The 24,447-nt window shown below is 35.8% G+C and overlaps 2 protein-coding genes across 2 annotated transcripts; both read right to left on the bottom strand.

Moving 5' to 3' along the window:
• Window positions 1-4,632: 4,632 nt before the first annotated feature.
• On the bottom strand, window positions 4,633-18,088 carry LOC109155385 (ATP-dependent DNA helicase Q-like SIM). The gene is made up of 16 exons (XM_019303079.1): window positions 17,949-18,088; window positions 16,737-17,325; window positions 16,426-16,645; window positions 16,222-16,332; window positions 15,593-15,782; window positions 15,041-15,389; window positions 14,155-14,378; window positions 13,596-13,652; window positions 13,265-13,345; window positions 12,875-12,938; window positions 12,556-12,655; window positions 12,393-12,476; window positions 12,022-12,109; window positions 11,784-11,903; window positions 5,295-5,387; window positions 4,633-5,124 (listed from the first exon to the last, which is right to left on the bottom strand). The coding sequence occupies exons 2-16, from the start codon at window positions 17,308-17,310 to the stop codon at window positions 4,783-4,785; spliced, it is 2,697 nt and encodes an 898-aa protein (XP_019158624.1). The 5' UTR covers window positions 17,311-17,325; window positions 17,949-18,088; the 3' UTR covers window positions 4,633-4,782.
• Window positions 18,089-20,517: 2,429 nt separating this feature from the next.
• Window positions 20,518-24,034, bottom strand: LOC109155387 (autophagy-related protein 18a-like). Its single transcript, XM_019303081.1, has 4 exons — window positions 22,990-24,034; window positions 22,505-22,712; window positions 21,858-21,984; window positions 20,518-20,864 (listed from the first exon to the last, which is right to left on the bottom strand). The coding sequence occupies exons 1-4, from the start codon at window positions 23,920-23,922 to the stop codon at window positions 20,774-20,776; spliced, it is 1,359 nt and encodes a 452-aa protein (XP_019158626.1). The 5' UTR covers window positions 23,923-24,034; the 3' UTR covers window positions 20,518-20,773.
• Between the last annotated feature and the right edge of the window lie 413 nt (window positions 24,035-24,447).

Raw genomic sequence — 24,447 nt, 5'->3', positions numbered from 1 at the left:
GTCGTTTAGGACGAAATTGAGAAAAACCACTATAGTCGAGGACGATTTTGGGTATTAACTCTATTAAAATTTAACATTTTGTCTTTAAAATTAACATTTTGAAATAAAACTATTAGCATAATCATGATCTATCATCTCATAATGAAGTAGCAATACAACAACAACAACAATAATATTTGCGGTGAAAGTTGCGGATAAAAGAGAAGAGAAAAGGGTTTTAATTGGGAAGGATAAATTATGTCATTTCTTTAAAATAATAAGGATAAAGATGGAAAAAAAGTTAGGAAGCTAGGAGCTTATTTTGAAACGCTACCTAAAGTAGATTTCCAAAATAAGCTCTTATTTTAAGCTAGGAGCTTATTTTAGGAACATTACCAAACAGAGCTTATAGCTTATTAGTAGCTTAAAATAAGCTATAAGCTCCTAAATAAGTTCTGCCAAACAGAACCAGAGTATAATCTACGAAAAACCTAACCTCGTAGTAGCGGAAGCGGAAGCGTGTAGATCTCCAGCCATAGTTGATATCATGTTGTGTCACCTCTTGAGCGGTAGACCTGCCTAGCCATTTTGTCTCACCTTGACTCAGAACCCTAGATGGTGTACTGGTATTTTCTTAGCAGTATGAGTACCATAACTTTAGATGCTATATAATGAATATGTCTTGTATCCTATCAATACATGTTTTATATATAGACACTAGTTTTTTTACGCGCTTTGCGCGAATGAGATAATGCCCAATAATTATTTTTAAATAAGTATTTCAAAGTATATCAATGCAATATTATATAGGAGATGTTCATGCATAGGTAAATAAATGTTGAATTCGTTTATTTAAATCGGTAATTTAAAGTATATAAATGCAAGATAATATATGAGAGATTGATTATAATTGTCACTAAAATAAATGTTTGCAACTTTGTAATAACGCTAGTTTAAATACTTAGTCTTAAAGCGATAATCTAAATAAATACTACTTTTGATTTAAATTTCTCTAATTCTTCTTAATTCTCGTTTGGGTAGCATTTGTTTTTGTTTTCATCTTTAGTACATGTCCTCTTTTTTTTCTTTTTTTTTTTATTGGTAGTGTGTCATGTGCAATTAGGTTACTGATATAAGCATAGAGGGAATCATCATGCAATAAGATTATGGTGTAGGAAGTTTTAGATTTGCCTTGCTGTGTATATGGCTGAGATTTTAGTTGTAATATCAACTTTTTAGCGTACAAACACTTATTGATATTTAGTAATGGTAGTTTTTTCCCTACATGTTTCATGTGTTGTGAGATGTGTGTCGTAGGTTATCATGTGAAAGTATTGAACAAAATATTAATATTTATTATATTTGTATAAAATACTTGATAAATAAATAAATAAATAAAGGGAAAATGGCACTTTTTACCCCTGAGTTATATACTTATAGCACTTTTTCCCCCTCAATTATTTAGATAAGCACATTAGCCCCCTCAATTATTCTAAAAGTGGTGCTTTTTTCCCCCTGATATATTAAATTGACATTTATACCCTTAAAGTAAACATTTTATTTATTTTACTACTCCAACAAATTATTGCGTATACGTAGGGATGACCACGGTTCGATTTGAATTGAACCGGATACTAAAGCAATCGAATTAATAGTTTACGGTTATAATTCAGATCTAGAACCCAATATTTAAATGTCAATTTATTAAAATTATGTATCAAAAAATTGAATCTTGAACCGTGAACCGGCGGTTCCGGATTTGATTCGTAGTTTTGAACCGTCTTTATTTTAAAATTTTATTTTTTATTTTAAAATAGTCTAAATTCAACAATAAATGCATTTTTTTTTTTTTCGGAACATGAACCGTCCGTTCCGGTTCACGATTTTAATAAACTCTAAATATCGAATTTCGATTCTAAATTGTAATTGGAATATTTCGGTTTGGTTGCTATAGTGTTTGTTTAGTTTGAACCAAATTATGGTCATAATTTGTTGGAGAAAAAAATAAATTAAATATTTAGTTTAAGGGTAAATATGTCCATTTAACATTTCAGGGGGAAAAACAGCCACTTCAATAACTTAGGGGGAAAAAATGCTATAAGTATATAACTCAGGGGGAAAAAGTGCCATTTTCCCATAAATAAATAAATAAATAAATAAATATATATATATATATATATATATATATATATATATATATATATATATATATATATATATATATATATATATATATATATATATATATATATATATATATATATAACATGTTTTGTATTATAACTTTGATATTTAATTACAAGATAATGTAAAAAAGAAGACAATGAACAATGTAGTGAATATAATAAATTAATAATTTTGAAGGTAAGGAATCTTTGAATCGTAGAAAATAAAGATAATATAACTAATGAAATTATATTTCTTTTAAGTTACCAGGACTATGTGGTCCAATGGTACCCAGGTTGGACTTCCATTTGGAAGGTTGTAAGTTCGAGCCTCAGTGGAGGCGTTATTAGCTCTTTGTGTTTCAGTAGGTTGAGAAAGTATATGAACAGATACTACAATGTAATAGAGCTAGTAGCATTCAAAAAAAAATATTTCTTTTAAGTTTTTTTATAATGAATAATTTTTTTAAAATAAAGCATTATAGACATCTAATTCTAAATTAATTAAATGCATATGTATTTTTTTTGTTGTAACTACTAATTTATTTAATTAATAAGAGTATAAAGTGTCGTACATATTTTTCTTCAACAATAATGAAATCAATGATTGTTTTTAATTTCCATTCCTTGTTGAGATAAATTGTTTTGAGAGTTTGTCCATGACAATTGCTACAATTGCTGTCAATAGAGGATGATAATAAATAATTCAAAATATATGGTTACAATAGATATTAATATAATGATATAGTAAAAAATTAATTTACAAATTTCTTTAGAAGTTTTCATGCATTGATAAAATTTTGATGTGTAAACTTGTTCAATTGAAGCTAGTAGGATGTTAACATTGTCAATTATTTGGAAAATGATTCTACCGTTTTAGAGTCCATGTGTAATTGTATTTATGATCAACAAATTTGTAGTTAGGCCAAGCAGGTCTGACAATAATGTAAGAACAATTTTGTCTGATAAAAAAAATAATAGTATAATATTTGTAAAGTAATGTACAATTGTACCATTATAAAAAAAATACAAAAAATATTAATACCATAATAGCCTAAATCATTCCAATCATGCAAAAGCATAATTAAAATATTAAGTTTTGTTCTAAATAATCAAAAGAAGATTAATTAAACAAAAAAAAAACAAAAAAAAAAAAACAAAAAAAAAACTTAACCTAAATTTCTTTTCTTTTAAAAAAAAAAATAAAAAATTCAAGAAAATCAAATGATTTTAAAGTAGTTCCTGATTTATAATCTTTGATGCTCAACTTTGAATGCTATGTATTTAGTCGAGCTAATTATTTGACCAAAGTTTATGTTAAATTTTATATTATATATTTTTTTAATACATTTTAACATATTCATAATTCATAATATATGTTTAACAATTATGCCAACTATACTTGGGATGAGGTTCGAACCTAAGACCCTATATAAATTAAGAGTATGTTAAGAATAATAAATAGTTAACGGAATATTCATTTACTAAAGTTTAAACTAACGGAATTTAGGGTTATTTAAGGGAAGAAAATAATATAATAGAGGGTAAATAAGGAAAATCATTAAAAGATACTAAAATCAAAATAATATGAACCATTCATTTTAAGAAACAATTAGTACCGACATTTTATTTGTTCCGGTTAAGGGCCTAACATTATTCGCTCTTATTAAATTTGTAGATATTGGTGGAATATAGACTTAACCTAATGTCCTCTCCAACCAATTACTTAATGGGCCTAGTCCACTTGCACCACATAATTAAGGCACGTATGGGTAAGTCTTACACATTTGTGTTCGTTTAATAATGTTCGCGAACAAGCTCGTTTAGTGTTCGTGAACAAACTCGTTTGTGTTCGTTTAGTATTTGTTTGTATTCTCTTTGTAATTGTATTACTTGTTTGGTTATTTTTCGTGAACATATATTATTTCTTGTTCACGAACGAATTGTGATCATGAACATGTTCATATGTTTGGTTATTAAGCATTCACGAACGTGTTTATAAACGTGAATGAACATGTTCACAAATATTAATGAACATGTTCATGAACATGCTTGTTAACAAACATGTTCGTTAACGAACATGTTCGTGAACGTGTTCGCGAACATTAACAAACACTACTGAACGCTTAACAAACGAACACGAACATAATTTTTAAAAAAACCGTAATAAACGAACACAAACACTACAAAACCTTAACAAACGAGGTTTGTTAACAGCCCTAGTAGTAGCTATGCAAGGGAAGAGACCTAACACTTGACGTGCTATCCCACTAAAATTCCTATTCGGGAATTGAAGTCGTTGAACTAAGCGGCGCTTGACATCCAAAGAGTTTCAAGACTTAATTTTAGGGAGTGTTTGGCAAATGCTTTATAGCTGATTGAGTTAGTTGATAATTGATTGGGGTTGTATCTTATCAGTTATCACAGGTTTGGTTCAGCGTTGGTTGATTTATTAATTTAATCTGCCATGCAAATTTGTTGTACTTTGAATAATAAAATTTTATATACCATTAAAAAAAAAAACCTAAAAATAATATCCCATTGTTAATTGATGTTGATCCATCCAAACTATTTTCTCCTATTACACTTAGGAATAGTCTTGAAGGCAAATGGGTGTAATATACTGAAAGAATTGGTGTCATTTCTTTGCAGAGAGCTTTGCGGTTAACCTTCCTCGAACGGTATTGGTATTGGTACTGGGCAATGGTTTATGTGATTTTCTTCTTTTCTTGGGTGATTTCCATAACCGCTTTCTCTGCAAACGCTGGCGCCTGATCTCCGGATCAGCCCAACCTTTTCCCCATTCTGCAAAGCTAGAATATGGCTTGCCCTGTGCTGTGGCTCGGGCTGTGGCTGTCGATAGTAGCATATCTGCTTCAGGATATACATTAAATGCTTCTTCTCCCTCTCCCTCTCCCTCACACCTCAGAAATCGTCTTCCCAGTTCCGTTAGTTCTGGGCATCTTATCTGCACATGATTCTGCAATGTTCATTGCCAATCACACAAACACATCATAAATTATTGGTTGAAATGAGGTTTTGAATATAGACAAAAATGACACAATAAAGAGTAGAGAGCATTGGACAAAGACGAGTGTGTTTGGGGGGACACTTGGAACTGCACTCGCAACTCAAAACAACAAGTCTTACCTTGCCATCGCTCTCCCTTATAAATCCTTTTGCTTCTAAAATTCTGGCAAGACCTCGCCACCATAAGACTTCACTTGTGGTAAATTCTTGATGCTACATAAAAATAAATAAAGTGGTAGACCAAACTGGTAATGGTACAAGTTCAACAGAGCCTGCACCACCTTAGCCCAAGTGGCCAAGTGTATGTGAAGCTAGAGCCAGGATTTTCCAATTGAGTTGACCATTTAATTTAAGGACACCCGTGTGTGAGGTAAATGTAACTATAATAGAAATTCACAATAGTTACAAGAGACACGTATTATGGAATGAAACTGCAGGAAATTTTTAATGCCTACATCCAATTTCATGAAACAGAATTAAAGTTGAAAAGATTATTAGAGGGTTACTATGACAACTATTTCATTGAGGATATACCTAATAAATTATCCAAATTATAAAATTACATTTATCTTGAAAGAAACGGTGGCACATGCTTATCACGGTTCACGGCGTCCTGTCGGTGGAGAGAGGACGCCTGGAGGCTTCGTCTAGCCTGAAAATGGCCAGGCGAGCTCTGGTGTCCCAGTCAACGCCATGAATGCCGACTCGGCGTCCAAACCCAACCCATTTTTAATTTTTTTTTTTAAATGCATGACCTAATAAGAGAGAGAAGAAAAACATTTTGCATTTCTCGCTATCGCTCTTCAGACCCAGTGCGTCGACCTCCCACAGCCATCGCCCTCCCAGTCCGTGAGTCGTCTTTCTTTCCTCTCCATTTTCTTTGGTTTTCAACCAGCTGCCATTGTTCTTTTTTTCTTTGGTTTTAGGTTATAACTTATATTGATTAATGATATATAATATATTATTATTTTAAGTTATTAACTTAATAATAATACTATATTTGTTCATTTTGTTGTTGAATGCTGATTCACTGGAATTACTGGGCAGTACACTGCCAGCCTGCCACTTGTTTTTTTAAAAAAAAAAAAATTCCCTTCATTGTTTGTGCAGTAGGATATGGCTGAAAATGAAAGCTATGATCCATCTACCAATCCTAAGAGCAAAGCAAAATCCAATGATCCGGGATGGAAATACGGATTTAGGCCGGACTTGACGAACAAAGACTTGATTGAATGCTCGCTTTGTCACAAGCAAATGCATTCGGGAATAAGCGATTAAAACAACACCTTGCGGCCGGTTATGGAGATGTTGTCAAATGTCCCAAAAGAACTACGAAAATTATGAGGGAGAAGCAACAATATATTCAAAGCACATCAAGGATGAAGAAAGCAAGGGTGATCTTGGATGATGGTGAGGATGATGATGTGCAAGAATTGTCAACGAGAGAAAGACAACCATCATCTCACGATTCTGTTACTTATCCAAGTTCCGGGACGGCTAGTAAAAGAAAACAATCAACCTTAAGATTTGCAGAATTGCAACCAAGAGTGGGAAAACAAAATCAATCGTTTGCAGCATTGCTTAGAAAGATTCCTGAAACAGTTATTAAGGAGAGACATTCCAAGGGTCCTACTCAAATAACACTTGAAGCTTGTACAAGGAGCAAGGAAGAAATAGGGAACACAGCAATGCATGTAGCAAATTTCTGTGGCATACCGTTCAACGCGGCAAATTCAAGGAGTTTTGAAATTATAATTGAATCAGTTGGACAAATGGGACCCGAATGGAAGCCTCCTAGCTTTCATGGGTTATGGGTACCTCTCCTTGAGAAAGCAAGAAAAGAAATTGACAAGTTGAAAGAAAAGCATCAGCTTGCTTGGAAGCAATAGGAGGAATAGACACTTTTTTAGTACTACTGACTCTGTTACTATGCAATATTTGCGAGGAATAGACACTTGATTAACCTCTTTGTCAATAGTCTCGAGGGGACTTTCTTCTTAGAGTCAGTTGATGCATCGAGTGAGTCACACGATGCAACAATGTTAGCTACATTGCTGGAGAAAAAATTGACAAAGACAATGTTGTTCAAATAGTGACTGAAAATGAGGCTAATTATACGGCAGTCGGTAGACTTTTGGAAGAGAGGATTCCTACGTTATTTTGTACTCCTTGTACAACACATTGTCTTGATCTCATGCTAGAGGACTATTGGAATATTAAAAGTCTTGGGCAGCTCACTAGCCTTAGTAATTAAATGGGCAGCTCACTAGCCTTAGTAATTAAAGCATTGGGGAGATGACTAGATTCTTTATTTATTATTGTTTACTCTTGTAGACCTATATATAGACTTGTAACTTGAAGTTAGATGAATACAAGAACCCTTTCTAGCTTTTAACATGGTATCAGAGCCTCTTTTTTGGGGCCTGAAATTTCTCTCAAACACCCACCGCCGATGAACCGTGGTGACTGTTCATCATCCCTTTTCCGACAAAATTTCCAAATCAGTTCGTCCCTTGTCTGCGATTATATGGTGATTTTTTCATATTTTTCTGAAAGCTATGGCAAAACATGAAAGTTTAAGCAGCATGCTGAAAGTTGCCAGGACCAACTTGTCTCATACTGCTCTTGCATTAAAATCTTATTCATCTTGGATTCTTGATTCTGGAGCCACTGGTCACATTTCTGGTAATCTCTCATTTTTCTCTGATATTGAGGTCTCAGACTCTCTTCCCGATGTCACATTTGGTGATGGATCAAAAGGAAAAGCTATAGGAGTTGGAAAAGTCACCATTCATTCTTTGTCTTTATCCAATGTCCTTTACATTCCTGGTTGCCATTTCAATTTGATTTCAATTAATCAACTTACTCACTCACTTAATTGCCTTGTCACATTTTCTTTCGATTCGGTGGGGTTATTCAGAACCGTCAAACAAAAGGGACAATTGGTGTAGGATATGAATCACGAGGGTACCATCTTTCATGTTCCGCCAATACCAAAACAGCTTGCTTGGCTTCTATTTCACCCCTTCTTAACCATTGTCGTTTAGGACATCCTGACCTCAATAAATTAAAACAACTGGTTCCTGGATTCTCGAACTTAAAAACCATAGAGTGTGAATCATGTCAGCTTGGGAAGCACTCAAGAGCTTCATATCCTAGTAGAGTGAATAAGAGGGCCAATACCCCATTTTCTTTAGTTCACTCTGATGTTTGGGGACCGTGTCGAGTTTCATCCACTTTGGATTTCTTATATTTAGTTGTCTTCATTGATGATTTCTCTCGATGCACTTGGGTTTTTCTAATGAAAAACCGTTTTGAATTATTTGATGTGTTTAAAAAATTCTACAATGAAATTGTGAATCAATTTGGGGCATCTCTCAAAATCTTACGCAGTGATAATCCAAGAGAATATTTTTATGACCCTTTCACTTCTTTCTTTTCCTCAAATGGAATACTTCATGAATCGTCATGTGCTAGAACTCCTCAACAAAATGAAGTTGCTGAACGAAAAATTCGTCATCTTGTTGAAACAGCTCGTACTTTGGTTATTCATAACAAGGTACCTAAGAATTTTTGGGGGCATGCTATACTTCACTCTTGCTATCTCATAAATCGGATGCCTTCCTCTATTTTGCAAGGAAAAATTCCTCTTCATATCTTACGTCCACAGGAACCTCTCCATAAGCTTCCATTGCGAATCTTTGGGTGTACTTGCTTTGTTCATAATACTTCTCCAGGGCATGATAAACTTGATACCAAGGCAATAAAATGTGTTTTTCTTGGGTATTCTCGCATTCAAAAAAGGCTTAAGTGTTACTGTCCTAGAACACACTAGTTTTATACCTCTTCCGATGTTACCTTTTTTGAAACAACACCTTTTTTCTCTTCCACCTCCGTTGAGTCTAATTTCCTAGGGGAACCCATTGAAATCACAGAAATTCTCCCTGTTCCTACTTTCTCAGAACCTGTATCTCCCACTGTTCCTGAAAGGACCATACCTATTCATAAAAGAACTATACCAACTCCAACCATTCAAGAGGAAGGACATATTCCACCATTGTTGTACACCTACCAACGACACAATCGTCAAGATTCCCAAAAGGATAGACATCCAGTTGAGTCATGTTCTACATCATTGTTACCCATGCCCAAAACACCACGACAGACTCTCCCATTGCCAGTCGAGTAGGTAAAAGATCCACTCGAAATCCTTACCCTATCTATAATTTCCTTTCACCAAAACGTCTGTCTCCATCATATTGTGCCTTCATTGCTAGTTAGTTTGTCAACTGCTTTTGTTCCAAACAATGTCAAGAAGGCATTAACTCATCCAGGTGGACTCAAGCAATGGTTGATGAAATGAAAGCACTATATTCTTCCGGGACTTGAGAGTTAGTACCTTTACCTCCTGGTAAAACTGTGGTTGGTTGTAGATGGGTGTATAATATGAAGGTTGGTCCAGATGGACAAGTTGATAGACTCAAAGCCCGACTTGTGGTTAAAGGATACACACAGGTTTTTGACATTGACTACACGGATACCTTCTGACCGGTGGCCAAGATCACATCTATCCGCCTCTTACTCTCAATGGCAGCCAACCATCACTGGCCATTGTATCAGTTGGATATAAAGAATGCCTTCTTACATGGGGATCTGAATGAGGAGTGTATATGGAGCAGCCACCTGGATTTGTGGCTAAGACAGGAGCTAATCTTGTTTGTCGTCTTAAGCGCTCTCTCTATAGGTTGAAGCAATCTCCACATGCCTGGTTTGGGAGATTTAGAGATGTGATCCAACAATTTGGCATGATTCAAAGCAAGGTTGACCATTCTGTCTTCTATAAACATCTACTTGGAAAAAGTATATATCTTGTGGTTTATGTTGATGATATTGTCATTACAAGGAATGATGGTGAAGGAATAAATCAGCTTAAGAAACATTTGTTTCAACATTTCGAGACAAAGGATCTTGAAAAATTGAAGTATTTTCTTGGTATTGAAGTTGCTCAATCCAAACAAGGTATCTATGTGTCTCAACGAAAATATGTTTTGGATATTCTTGAAGAAACAGGAATGACAAATTGCAAACCAATTGACACGCCCATGGATCCAAATGTCAAACTTCTTCCAAGACAGAGGGAGCTCCTATCCAATCCAAGTATCGGAGATTAGTTGGCAAGCTATTGTAATTGACTATCACTGGACCAGGCATCTCCTTTGCTGTAAGTGTAGTTAGCCAATTTTTGCAAGAGCCATGTCAAAGTCAATGGGATGCAGCCGTCAGAATATTGAGATATGTGAAAAGGTCTCCAGGTACAGGGTTGCTCTATAAAGATCATGGACATACAGAAATTGTTGGCTATACAGATGCAGATTGGGCTGGATGTCCTTGGGATAGGAGATCAACATCAGGATATTGTATTCTATTTGGAGGTAATCTTGTCTCTTGGAAAAGTAAGAAACAAGATGTGGTTGCACGCTCAAGCGCAGAAGCTGAATACCGAGCAATGGCACTTGAAATATGTGAGCTAATTTGGGTTAAACAACTTCTTACAGAACTCAATTTCTATAAGCATGGTCCTATGAAATTAATTTGTGATAATCAAGCAGCGCTCCACATTGCGTCTAATCCTGTCTACCATGAAAGGACTAAACATATTGAGGTTGATTGCCACTTTATACGAGAGAAGGTCGCATCCGGAGACATTGTTACCACATTTGTTGGATCAAATGATCAACTTGCTGATGTTCTCACCAAATCTCTCTGTGGACCTAGGATTGAATACATTTGTAGTAAGCTGAGAGCTTTTGATTTATACGCTCTAGCTTGAGGGGGAGTGTGGGAATATTAAAAGTCTTGGGCAGCTCACTAGCCTTAGTAATTAAAGCCTTGGGGAGATGAATAGTTTCTTTATTTATTATTGTTTACTCTTGTAGACCGATATATAGACTTGTAACTTGAAGTTAGATGAATACAAGAACCCTTTCTAGCTTTTAACAAGGACATTGGAAAGTTGGTGGAGTTTAAATCTAAGATTGCAAGTGCTAGAAATGTAACCACTTTTTTTATAGACACGGCCGACTTCTTAATGCTATGAGAGAGCAAAGAAAGACAACTCACGAACTGGGAGGGCGACAGCGGTGGGAGGGCAACAACGCTCCAAGGGCAGTGGTTATAGGTGGTCAACGCACTGCGTCTGAAGAGCGACGGTGAGAAATGCAAAATGTTTCTTCTTCTCTCTCTTCTCTATTCTTATTGGGTCATACCTTTTTTTTTTAAATTAAATTAAAATGGCTCGGGTTTACGGGTTTGGACGCCGGGTCGGCGTCCATGGCATCGACTGGGACGCCAGAACTCGCCTCTCCATTTTCCGGCAAGGCGAAGCCTCTAGGCGACAAGGTGGTCGGTGGGCGCCACGACTTAACAGGGCTCCATGATAAGCTTGTTGTGGCATATAAAAAAAATGACGTGGAGGGAGTATTAACTTTTCATTCCATGTACTAGAGCAAGATTCCAAAGTGTTTGGCATTCCTATTATAAATAATGACAATTATCAATGAATTTTCAGTTGAAGCATTGTGAATGGAGATAATCAATTAAACAAATTACCTGTTCCCTTATTCTACTGACAAGCTCCCTGATATTTGGCTTTTCATAAAGTTTTCTTCTTTTTTCACTGTGGCGTGTGATATCACCATCATACGAGATGTCTGGATAACTGCTTTGACCCTGAGACATTATAGATCTAATAAAAACTGAAGTCCTAGGAGTACTACATATTTGGTAGAAACCATGATGTGAACATAACACAACTAAAAGAAGGGGAAAAGGTGTAAGCGGTACTCACATAATGAGCATAAACAATTTGCATGAGAATTGCAGCCTCGGCCTTCAGATTCTGCATTTCAGGAGGTCCATTAATGCAGACATCACACCTGCAAGCAAGAAGGATGATTAAGATATGTCAGAAGGAAAATGGCATTAAATGAGATTGATAACCATGAAATAATCAATGTCAACAAGCTGATAGTCAAACCCACCGGCACACCACCACCAACAAAATAAATATATATAATAATAATAATAATAATAATAATAATAATAATAATAATAATAATAATAATAATAAATAAATAAATAAAAGGATGTTGAAAGATCCAGCGTATCCAGTACACAAGCAAAGTGGCAAAGCATGATAGTTGCAATTTAATGACATACAAGAGACACTTCTGCAAGCCAAACTTCTCGCCAAAGTACTCCACAAGCATTTTGGCCCGACATTGAGAATTTTGCATTCCATATCTGTACAGAACAATCAAATAAAATTATGAGATGAAAATCAAACCACTGCTGAAAGCAGCACATCGATTAAAATGTAAACCTGAAGCAATCTGATAGCATCTTATATGCTTGTCTTGTCTGCTCTTCACTTCTTTTACTCGGTAAAAGTGTTGGTATTCTTGATAGGTTGGCATATAAAACTGTTCACATAGCAAACAAATACCCTCAGTATACAACTATACATGCATTATCTAACCTATGGCTGGATATGACTTCTGGATAATATAGGGTGCATAAATTACTACTATTAATAAAAATGTATCACTATATTGCTGTGAAAACAGAACACTCGGGTTCTAACACTTGTCTCTTTCAAATAAGATGTTTATGTATCAAGATTATGATAATAATGAACAGACCACAATCTGCCAACTTTCCATCTCGTCCAGCTCGTCCAGCCTCTTGATAATATGCCTCCAAACTCTAGACAAGATAATAATTAGGATGACGAAGTAGCACAAAAAATCAAATTGAAATTGTATCTTAGAAAACATAGAAAGAGAAGATTATGATGTGCATCAGTGCATGAAATCAGATAAGAAGTCTACCATTTAAAACATTTAAAAGAAAAATAAATGAGCTCCATTATAGGATTGAGGAATGAGAATAATATTTAAAATCACTTGCACTGCTATACAAGCAAAAGTAGAGACACGATGAGTTTTCTAAGAAATTAAAATAAATAAATAGAGGTGTAGAGTTATAAGGAAATCTATCATGAGTCATTACATGAAAGTTGTGAAATATACCTGCGGCCAACCATAATGAATGATCCTACGAACATTTGACTTGTCTATTCCCATCCCAAAGGCTATTGTTGCGACAACAACCTGGTACCAAAGAGAAAAGTGTTCTTATCTCAATGCAATAGTAAAGTGAGTAAATTAATATTCAGATATAACAATTGTATAAATTAAGGAAGATGCAGCTGTGTAATCAAGACTTAAAATGCAATATGTAAAATACGGTCCAAAAGAAACAGATTGGACAAGAAGCATCTGAAAACCCTTCCTACACTACCCTCAAATACCAATGCAAAATGCTCATCACCACTTCCATCATCTCATACATAACCATTACCTGCAAGTAGTCTTCATGAAATTCCTTGTGCACCTGTCTTAGATGTGATTTCGGCAACTGTAAAAGAGAAAAGGGAACCAAAACTGTTACACTTTGACTACCACAACATCTGTATCAAAAGAACAACCTTCTTTGTCAGTCTATATTGGTCTAGAAAAGACTAAACTTTACAGATGATAAAATGTACAATTCTAGCCTTCGAAATTCAACTATCATGGTTAAAACATATGCACCTTCCTCAAAACTAATTATATATTTTAATCCAATTTAAGGGGTTTGTGCATTCTCCAGCCTAGGATACTATGCACCATGCAGAATATTGATCATAAAATAAAGCCTTGCAGGGTATGGAAAATCCTCAAACAGAATTCTTATAAGAAAAGTGAGTAGCTCATGCATCATGCAGGGTCTCGGGAAGGAGGATACTGCAAGAATACATTTATTTTTAAAGAGGTTGTTTTTAGGGCTTAAACCTATGATGTAACCAACAAGAAGTACTTGCCCAATACACCAAACAGAACCTTCTTACATCTCAAATGATTGCATGCATAAGAAATACCTTTGCATTATAAGCAGCAGCCTTTACCCCAAACTTCAATAGAAACTTTGCTATGCTTAATGTTTCTTTCCTAGTGGGAACATATATTATTGTTGGTCCATATTCCAAGGGTTCATGTTGTAGCTTTAGTCTCTCTTCTGTTTTACTGGGTAGATCAACAGTCCTGAGTGGTACAGAAGCACAGAAGTCCTTGATTGGTTGTCCATGAAACTCACCACAGGAAACTGCAGCAATATAAAATAAACTATGTGGCCTTAGCTTTTGTATCTAAAAGGGACGCGTAGCCATAAGAGCTCTTTAAAGCCAGAAGTGGCTGAAGTCATTAACTAGGAAAGATTTATGTTTCACAAATTAGCTCAAAGGATTTAATAGTTAGAAAAGTAGGATCAGTTTCCTCCCTATTTCTCCAAACAAATAGTTAGAAATTGCCAGAAGAATTATTTTTAACACAATATGCCTCGTTAAATGTCCTATTTACTAATTTTTTTGTTAATTAGACTAAAGTTTTAATAAGTTTTGGCACCCCTGAGTTTGAATTTTGATATAAAAATTAGAAATTAAAAAAGAGAAAGAATTAATATTAAGCAATAGCATAATAAGTACTACCTGTCTCAAGAATCAGAACTCAAAATTTTAAATAAATACAATAAAATGTTGGTCACCGATTTTGTTGAGACACAAAGTGAAATTAGATAATTTGTTTGGAATAGAGGGAGTGTTTTTTCAATGCTTTGCACCTCATTTAGGTGAGGGATAAGGGATTTGTTATTGAACTTGGAAAAGTGCTCTGAGAAATACAGTCAAATCTTATATTTTAATTGAGTGTCTTGGATTCAGATTATCATGAATTCAGTGCCTTAGAAAGTACTTAGAAGTCAGATTTTACCATCTAAATCATCGACATCTTGGAAAAGATCACTTTCATCTTCTAGAAATTCAACTGATAATTCTCTTTCCTTTGAAGCAGGCAAGGAATGTCTCATGGGAAGACCTATTTCATCATCATTTTCAGAGAAAGCGTCGTCATTAATAATGTTGTCTACATCATTCTCAAGCATTGCTTCAAGTTCAGGAATGCTGCAATCTGAAGTGCTACTAGAGATCGCAGTGACATCCTCCAGATCTGGAGAAATTAAATTATTTTTTCTAAACTTTTTCATTGTTGAGTAAGTACTTATTATTTCTTGAAAGTCCTTCTGATAGGAAGCCAAGGACGATGTTCTAGAATGCTTTACCTGCAAATGTGGGAGAAAAAAAAAAACAGTTAATACCCACAGAAATCATCATGAACTTGCATTAAAGCTATGACAAGACATCATCAACAACAACAACAACAATAATAATAATAAGTACATGAATGTAAACTATAAAGTAAGTAAAGAGAAATGTAAGAATAGACAAAGAAACAAACAGATAGGGAGTGAACTAAAGAACTTACAGAGAATCGAAGGTTTGGCCGGAAAAATGAAGTGCAAACAATCTGGGTTTCATTTGACATTTTTATTGACTTAATAATGTCTTCACGAACACAATTAGTAGCAGTAGCAGTCAATGCCATTAGTGGTACATCAAACTTCAAGGACTTCAAAGTGTCAACTCGAAAGTTTTCCCTCAGAATAGACAATTGCCTGAAATGTATGAAATATTCAAATTTTCTAATTATTCATCAGACAGCTAGAAAGGAGTAATACTTCTTTTGTTTTTTTTTTTTTTTTTTAAATTGTTAAGGATTTCAAATAAATTTTGCATGAAAAATGAATTCACACATATACTACATGTGTAGTATACACAACAGCTGAACAGCTCAGAAAAGTCAATATAGAGTAAGATTGTTTTTATTAGCCCAACCTAGTGCAGGCATCATGTGCAGCATTATAAAATTCAACAATTACAAATATGAATACTTGCTATTTTAAGAAAACTGTAATAGTCTAAATTTTACAACAAAGACAAAGTTTGACCACTGAAGGCTCATTAAATTTTACAGAAACAGACAAAAAAGATAAATAAGGTTTATAAAATAAATTTAAAGAAAAAAGGTTGAATTGTTGAAAAAGAAATATATACCTATAATCTGGTCGAAAGTCATGGCCCCACTTAGAAACACAATGAACTTCATCAATCGCAAATAAAGCTATTCCACGGCTTTCAGCAAGGTTTTGGAGTGGCTTTATTAGTCTGTAAGAAGCCAAGAAATGCCAAACATTATAACTTTCAAAAAGCTTGTAAGTATTGTAAATATGAATATCAGAACATTGACAAGCCCTTTACCTTAAAATTGTCTCTGGGCATACATATATAATGCTATACAAACCATTCATTGCTTTCTTTTCAACACTTCGATCAATTTGACCAGATCCAAGAAAGCAAGCTGATATTCCATGTTTTGCTAGCTTCAAGCATTGGTCATGCATCAAGCTTATCAATGGTGAAATAACAACGACAACCTCACCAGTGAGCAATGCTGGAATCTGAAAACACAGAGATTTCCCTGTGGAAAGGTCATTATTTCAAGATGCAGAAGCTACTTATTTAAATCAGATGCTAAAATTGCTCAAATTTGAAAAGGGAATGACAGGTACCAGATCCAGTTGCTGCAAGCACAAGGCAGTCTCTGTGATTCAACCAAGCTTCCAGAGATTGCTTCTGAAAACTTTTCAAGGAAGAAAACCCAAAGTGCTTGACCAACAAAGTTTTGACCTTCTTTTCCCAATCTTGGCCAAAGACCTCTTCATCTTTGCAATTCGATGGTACAGATGTTTCATGTGCATTGCACATATCAGTATCCATCACAGGAAGAAGCTCAGTAGGACCTTCTAGGGTCCTCTGCAATGCCTCTGATTCACAGTGTGATACAGGTTCATCATTGTACTTCCTTTTTATAGGCTTGCAAGCTGATTTCAGGCATTCTTTTATATTAGACTGCCTCGTTCTATCAAAAGCAGGCAAGGCATTAGGGGCTCTTTTCTGCCTAGAATTGGTCTTGGGGGCAACACATGTACTACTAGTTGATGTCCCCTTATTTCCATGTGAACCATCCAATATATACTCAATTGCATGACTTACTGATGGACCAACTGCTTTTACAGCATCTGTAATATCAGAGAATTCAAATCCCATTCCAACCAATTCAGCAATTACCTGGTCAGAAGCCATGTTCCCGGAATAAACCTGCTCAGGGCACAGGTATAAACACAAATTTAGCGCAAAAAGCTACCAAGAAACTAAAACCAGACTAATTTGGAACATAGCAGAATACTTCATAATACCAACACAAGAACAAGTTATTTAGCTCTTTGGAAGATTTTGGGTCCAGATTAATGGTAAGCTACTCCCCTTTCCAGTCATTAAGCCTGGGTTCCAATCCCACCCCCCACTTCCCCTAAAATAAATATTAGTTTCATAGTTCACATGTCCAAAAATGATTGCCCAAAATCTGAATTTACCAATTCAGTATTGCCAGTAAAACTGAAATATAACACCAAAAGAAAATTACACAATTTTTCAAACAATGTATAGCTGTCAGCAAGCTAGAAAAACAAGAACAATACCCAAAGAATCGGCTGAAATTTTTATATGGTTAGACTTAGCCCAGAGACAATGAAATTCAAGCAATCAGACCGTAAAGCGAAATTTGTTATGCATACAATAACAACTCATTTTCGGAGAATATGGGAAATTTTTTAAATGATAATTTAAGAAAATAATAACTAAACATAATTTAGGTATTTGATGAACATTCATTTACGGAACTACAATTTACGAGGAAAATTTGAAAGAGGATTATTGATTACCTTGTGAAAACAATAGGAATTGGGGAGAGAGTGAACCCTAGAATCGAAGAACTTTAAACCCTGGCATTCGCAGTGTCCGATGCTCCGCGCCAAGAAGACTGTCTCGCCCCGCCTAATTGGGATCAGGAGAGGAGTTTAAATGCGGCGAGAAAGAAACGTCGTCGTTATTTCAGAAACGAGAGTAAAAGCATTTTTTTTTTAGTTCTTTCAATTATTTATATTTGAAAAAAGTGTCAAATTGGTCCCCTAAGTCATGTGGATAGTGCAATTGAGTCCTTTAAATAAAAAAAGTTTCATTCAAGTCTTCTAAATCGGTAAAATTGTTCAGTTAAGTCCAAATTGACTTGTTTATCAGGTTAAATGTTTGTATTTTATTAAAACTTAAAAATATTATTTTTTATAAATAATTAATTAATTTTTTTAAAAAAAAAAGCCACGACTATCCGCGTTGGACAGCCGGTGGCTGTCTTCTTTACGGATAATCGTGGCTGTCCGGTAGGACAGCCACGGTTGTCTAAGGAAGACAGTCATGGTTGTCTTCTAGATCTGGAACGAGGGCTACAGCCTTAGCCGCTGCCCTCGTTCCAGTCCCCTCTGTCTCCTCCGGGAGCGGCCGCCACGTGAAGGTGGTGGACTATCGGGGGTGACCACGTGCTCCCACACCATGCTCACGCCGTTGAAGGTGTCCATCAGGGAGTCGTTGTTGCTCAGACCGAAGGTGATGGTGGTGGAGTTGAGGTCGCGGGTGAGGTTCACGCCGTCAATCTCTGTTATGTCGTAGTAGTAGTAGTAGGCGGAGAACCAATTACATAGGCGGTGGAAGAATTTCACGGTTGCGAAACAGAGCTCCGACGGAAACACCGTTTGCAGAAAGCCCAAACACCCATTACTGAAGCGAGTGTCGTCTAAAACTCCTTCATCCTTTTTACCTTTTCTTTCACGACAATAGCATCGATGGCAACAGCTGCGGAGAGGGGAGGATCGGAGGAGGATCTAACTGATGAGATCAAAGTGTTTGAAAAGGATTAAGATTAATGGATATGGATTGATTTATAGAGGAGGTTGATGGGTTCCAGGGGACTGGTCGTTCCAGATCTAGAAGACGGACATGGTCGTCTTCCTTCGTTGGCGATGGCCATCTTCCTTAGACGGTCATGGCCGTCCTGCCAGACAACCACTTGAACTTCACTTTAAAATAAAAAGAACACATGTCAACACCACTTGAAAACACTTTTACACAATATACTTATTTTTCTATCTCTCTATTGTAACCTACCTCTCATACTACTCCTTAGTGAACTTAGAACGGTATAAGAAACACTTATACTTTTCTCTCAATACATTGAACTCTAAAGACAATATATGGGAAATTTTGTGCATTGTCGATTTTCTTGGGGAAGAGGTCCTTTTATAATCTTCTTTAATGTCTTGATCCTTGAGGTTTTGGAAATATGAATCTCACCTTGTATGAAAGATTTATTCTTTGTTTCATTCTTTGACTAATCTTCATATTCCTTGTATCCTAGCAGGATTGAGATAATGTTTTTGCCAATAATTTCATATAACACTATTTTTGGGGAAACAACGATGTTTACACTTCCGCTCGGGAAACCCATAAAAACATGTAAGCCTTCAAGCTGAGGTCTTGAGTAGTCTAATCTTCACATCGATATGATTTTTTGAGTAGCTAAGCAAGCTTAAGGAATTTCTATCTTTCTAGAACAAAGCCAAACCACTTCTTATTCCTCCTCTATTAACATAAAACACAATCAAAACCCATTTTATTTTTCAGCTTATCTGCATGAAGACACCTAACCTTGGTTTCCATTAAGTAGATGAACTTCGGTTTTTTTTTGGCTTCCATAGCCAGAATGTCTTGATCAATACATGGATCACCCAAGCCACAACAATTTCAGCATGATGTACTCGTTAGGATAGGCAAGTATGGAGCACTCCATATCTCGCCAATTGCAAGCATTTTGAGAGAGCCAGCTCAAGCTCCATAGGTTCCATCATGTATTCATTCTTTTTCATAGAATTATATGCGCGGCATCATTTATAATTAAGTAGTGTTAATTTCTCCTCACTTTCGATCACATGAGTAACTTGATATATAGAATTTGTCGTAATATGCGTTATATTATTACCCTTAAATTTAATAATTATTAAATTGATATTTAATTGGAGGACTAAATTTTGAACAAAATCATTTTTTGAAATTAACTGTAGTAATAAAGTCCATCAACATTAGTGTGGAAAGTGCGAACAAGAAGGACGTTAGGTGGAAGCTTGACTAGATTAAAGGTTGAATTAGGGATGATTCTAAAGCTTTCACCAAGGTTATGCATTCTGGAGGAGGTTGAAACAGCTTGTCTGGGAACCAAAAAATATCGTTAAACCAATAACGTCTGAAATTTTAACTGATTAATATCAATTGACTAAGGCAAATAGTCATTTATCCAACACTTATTTTAGCTTATTGATCAAATCAATGACATTTTCCAAACAGCCCATGAAAATTTACCAAACTTCACATACTCCAATACCACTATAATCAAGAAATCAAAAGTGGAATAACCTCATTATAGTGGCTACAGAAAGCAAATTGATTCAAGAGCATTTGCCAAAGACATTTATAGCAATTAGGCTAATTGCAGAAAGATAATTTATATACAGCCCCAATCTTAAGATAAAACTGACCCAAATGTCACCACTTGTATATTTACAGTTCATGTTCGTTCACAAGGTAAATAAATTAATATAATCTCAGAGCCAGGTCATAATAGTAGAAATTGTTGGCTAATATTTATGTTCCAATCTCGTGATCAGAAGCTCTCCTCAGGTTGCAAGAAATCTTGATGTTCAAGGAGGGTCATCTCCCCACCGGCTGCTGGATCGAACTGGCATCGGTAGAAACTGCAAAATTTACATGATTAGAGATGGAAACAATTCTTTGAGTAAAATTAGGTGGTTCAGCAAATTAGTAAATGAAGTAAAAGTTATCAGAGGCCTTTAACTGTCCAGATAGAGATGGCAAAGCAGAGAGAAGTATAGAACTTGTCAAATATGAACAATGTGAGTCAATTCATTCAAGTTGACAAATATGAACAAAGTGAATATATTGATCCAGTCTTTCAATTAGCTGTGATACTCAATACACCAAACTAAATTTGTTTATGCATCTTGGTTCTTTTGGCACAAAATGAAAGCAATGGACACACCAACTGCAACTATGAAGCTAAATTTCAAACGCAAACTTGCACAATATGAATGTCAGTAAATATGAATTGTCTTAGACAATAAACGAAAGCCAAAGAGTGCATGATGCCCACTGGGTTTAGCATTCGTTATGATTTTCTTTATACTCTTCCATTCGTTAAAAGTAAATCTATATGCGTTTAGCATGAAGAAATAAAGTTGATCTCACCAAAGGAAATTAGTCTAGAGTAATCCTGAATTACATCAAGGTTAAGTAAGATTTCCGAAACTGACATCTTACTAGTAGCCCAATATCTCATGATAAGTAAATTCTACGGGGAACACCAAAGATTGCACTCATTTTTTTTTTTTTTGAAATACTCATAATTCTTTACAAGGTAATATCTATTCTATACTTTCTCAAACATTTTCAGGCCAAAGAATCTAAGCCCCCACCAGGGTTTGAACTATGACCACCCATTTGGAATGGTAATTGGATGCTATCACACTACATGGTAGTTGGCAAAGAGTGCACTCCTAGTACAACTACTAACTAATAATTGAGAAAACAAAAAGATAATTTACCAAACTTCAAATGCTGCACAAAGTGGAAATGATTCAAAATATCTGGACAAACAGTTAATTACTAAACGAATGATTTGTATTATACCAAAAGAAAACTATTACCAGCAACAACAAATACTTTCATACCTGCCATCCATGCCAAGTATAAGAACTGTATTTTTTTGGTGTCCAAAGGCAACAATGTGCTGTAAACCTTCTTGCAAACGAAATTGGGCCACAGACCACTCAGAGCTGAAATATTTTGGCAGCACACCTGCATGACAAATATTGAAAAGTGAGATAGCATGAACATATATTCACTAAAAACCTACATCTAAGTAACTATGTTACAGTCTTCTCAAAATCTGTGCATTGGATACATGACATCTTTTGCTCATATGAAATACTGGAAACCCATAACTCCTAGGTCTTTGGCTTTGGCCCTAATGAATTACAGATCAAAACTTCCTGTTCTATTATCGCATTAGAAAATAGAATGTTTACCTAAAAGGTATTAGTTTTACCAAAAATGAAAGGATACAAAACTTTATAAAGAAATAAAAATTAGTGTAGTAGTAATTATTAATTAACATAAATTGTTATGGAGTATTAAATTAGATTAAACTTTTAACCACCACCACCACCACCATATTCAATTTGTGTGTGTTTTTAGTTTTATATGAGAATAAAAGCAGAGGATACTCAGCATTAAAGTCAAATTTGTAGTGACTACAATTAGGGGAGAAAATCAGCAGAATAGGATACGACATTTACAAATCACAGATCAAACTAACCTTTAATGAAGGAGAGATGTGAAACAGTTGATGGAGTTGTTGAACTTGTATCAGTTGGATCACGAGATCTCTCAACCCCTAGAGATCCTGATTCAACCTTTAGGTTGAAAACATGTACAGTTCCTTTATCACTTGAGACAGCTAGCCATTGGGCAGTGGAAGAAAAAGCAAGGCTGTAAATCTCAGCTCTGTCTGCACCTCTCCTAAGCTACATTGAATAAAAGAAGCAATAATCTTAACAAACAAGTAAATGCAACCCTGCTGTAATTACTACATTCATGCAGGTTAAAACTAGAGTTTCTACGCTATGAAACAAGTGCATATTTCTGATTACATAATATCAGATAGATGTAGAAAGGTGAAAAGTGAAAAGCCTAATTTTCTTGAATTATTGGCAAAATCAGTGCAAAAGAGGACCACTGCACCAAAACCAAACCTCATAGTAAGCAAAACTTAAAATAAATGCTACTTCATATATAATGTACCTCTTGAAGCAATGATCCATCTAAAGTATTGAACACCCTCACAAGAGTCCCTTTACTACTTGCTGTAGCAAGCAATTTCCCATCGTTTGTTAGAGCAAAAGATGATACCCTCGAATCGTGAGCCGCTATAAATTTTGTCCTCTTTGAGCCATAGTGTTCAACCCTGACCTGGCCCTTTTGCAGCCCCGGACAAACCAGCACCATAGACCCTGACACCTGCGAGACCTCACACAATCCTTTCGGGTTCACCATAGTCTCTATCTGGTGTAACAACTTCAAATCTGCGAAATTGTACACAAATATCTTCTGCGCCAAAACAACCACAATTCTATCCCTCCGATGCCGGACGGACTTCACCTCGGAGCGAAAGGATAGCTCTCCGATGCACCTGGACTGATGATCGTCCCAGATCATGACCTTATTCAAAGGATACTGTGGTTCCGGCCCTCCCCCAACCAGCGACAGAATATTACAACGGAATAGCATCTGAACAACCCCAATTCCGCCGCCCACGCCGCCATTATTGTTGGTGAAATCGCGGCGGAAAAACTCTCGGACGGGATCGCAATTGTAGATACGGAATCCTCGATCGGTGCCAGCAGCGAAACAGCTGTGGTCCTGGTTGAAGGAGAGGTGGAGGAGGGTAGGGCGAGAGGAGTCCACGATTTGAGGAACCGGATTAGGGTTAACATTCTGCGAAGTAGTGGTGGGGGAAGAAGTTTGAGAGCGGGGGTTATCGTCGTCCGCAGGAGCCGGGGAGACAACAGCGGAGATACCGGAGAGGTCGGAGAGAGAGGAGTGATCGTCGGCGTCTAAGGGCTGAGACGGAGGAGAATTGTCGTCCATGAAGATCGGTGACGGGAGGCGGCGATTGGGGCTGGGACTTGCAGGGTTAGGGGGCCAAGGAGAGGAGGAGGGTAGAGTTGAGGTCATCGGAAGGAGGAACGGCGGCGGAATACGGCGGAGGAAAGAGGGGAATTGCGTACAAGCGGTGGCAAGGGACAGAGGGTAATAAACTATAAATATTTGGGATTTGGATAAATAAGATTTCGAATCAAATTTTATAACAAGGGATAATTTCACTTACATCCCCTAATATGTACTAAAATAACAAAACCACCCCCAAATTTCAAAATATTAAACTATATCTCTTTGCCTCTTCTATATTTCTTTTTAATCCCAAAATTCTTTTGGCTCGTTGCCATTACGCTTTTATTTTTTAAAGCAATAAAGATTATGTATATTATTGCAAAAGAGAGGAAATAAAGTCAGAGGGACATATTTCTAGTACAAAAAAGTAGCCTAAAGATAGGCTTTGGAAGTTAAAGTATGAGTAACTAAATTAGTTTGTCTAGGAACTAAACGGAAAAAACGAACTAAAGCAGAAGACATAAGTTCCCTATAATCATTAATAACAATACCAACGTATGACCTGAGCCTAACTAAAGAAGACGTTAG

The sequence above is a fragment of the Ipomoea nil genome, unplaced genomic scaffold (assembly GCF_001879475.1).
Source record: "Ipomoea nil cultivar Tokyo-kokei standard unplaced genomic scaffold, Asagao_1.1 scaffold2701, whole genome shotgun sequence".
Classification (NCBI taxonomy): domain Eukaryota; kingdom Viridiplantae; phylum Streptophyta; class Magnoliopsida; order Solanales; family Convolvulaceae; genus Ipomoea; species Ipomoea nil.
This window is presented reverse-complemented; position numbering and strand designations above follow the sequence as displayed.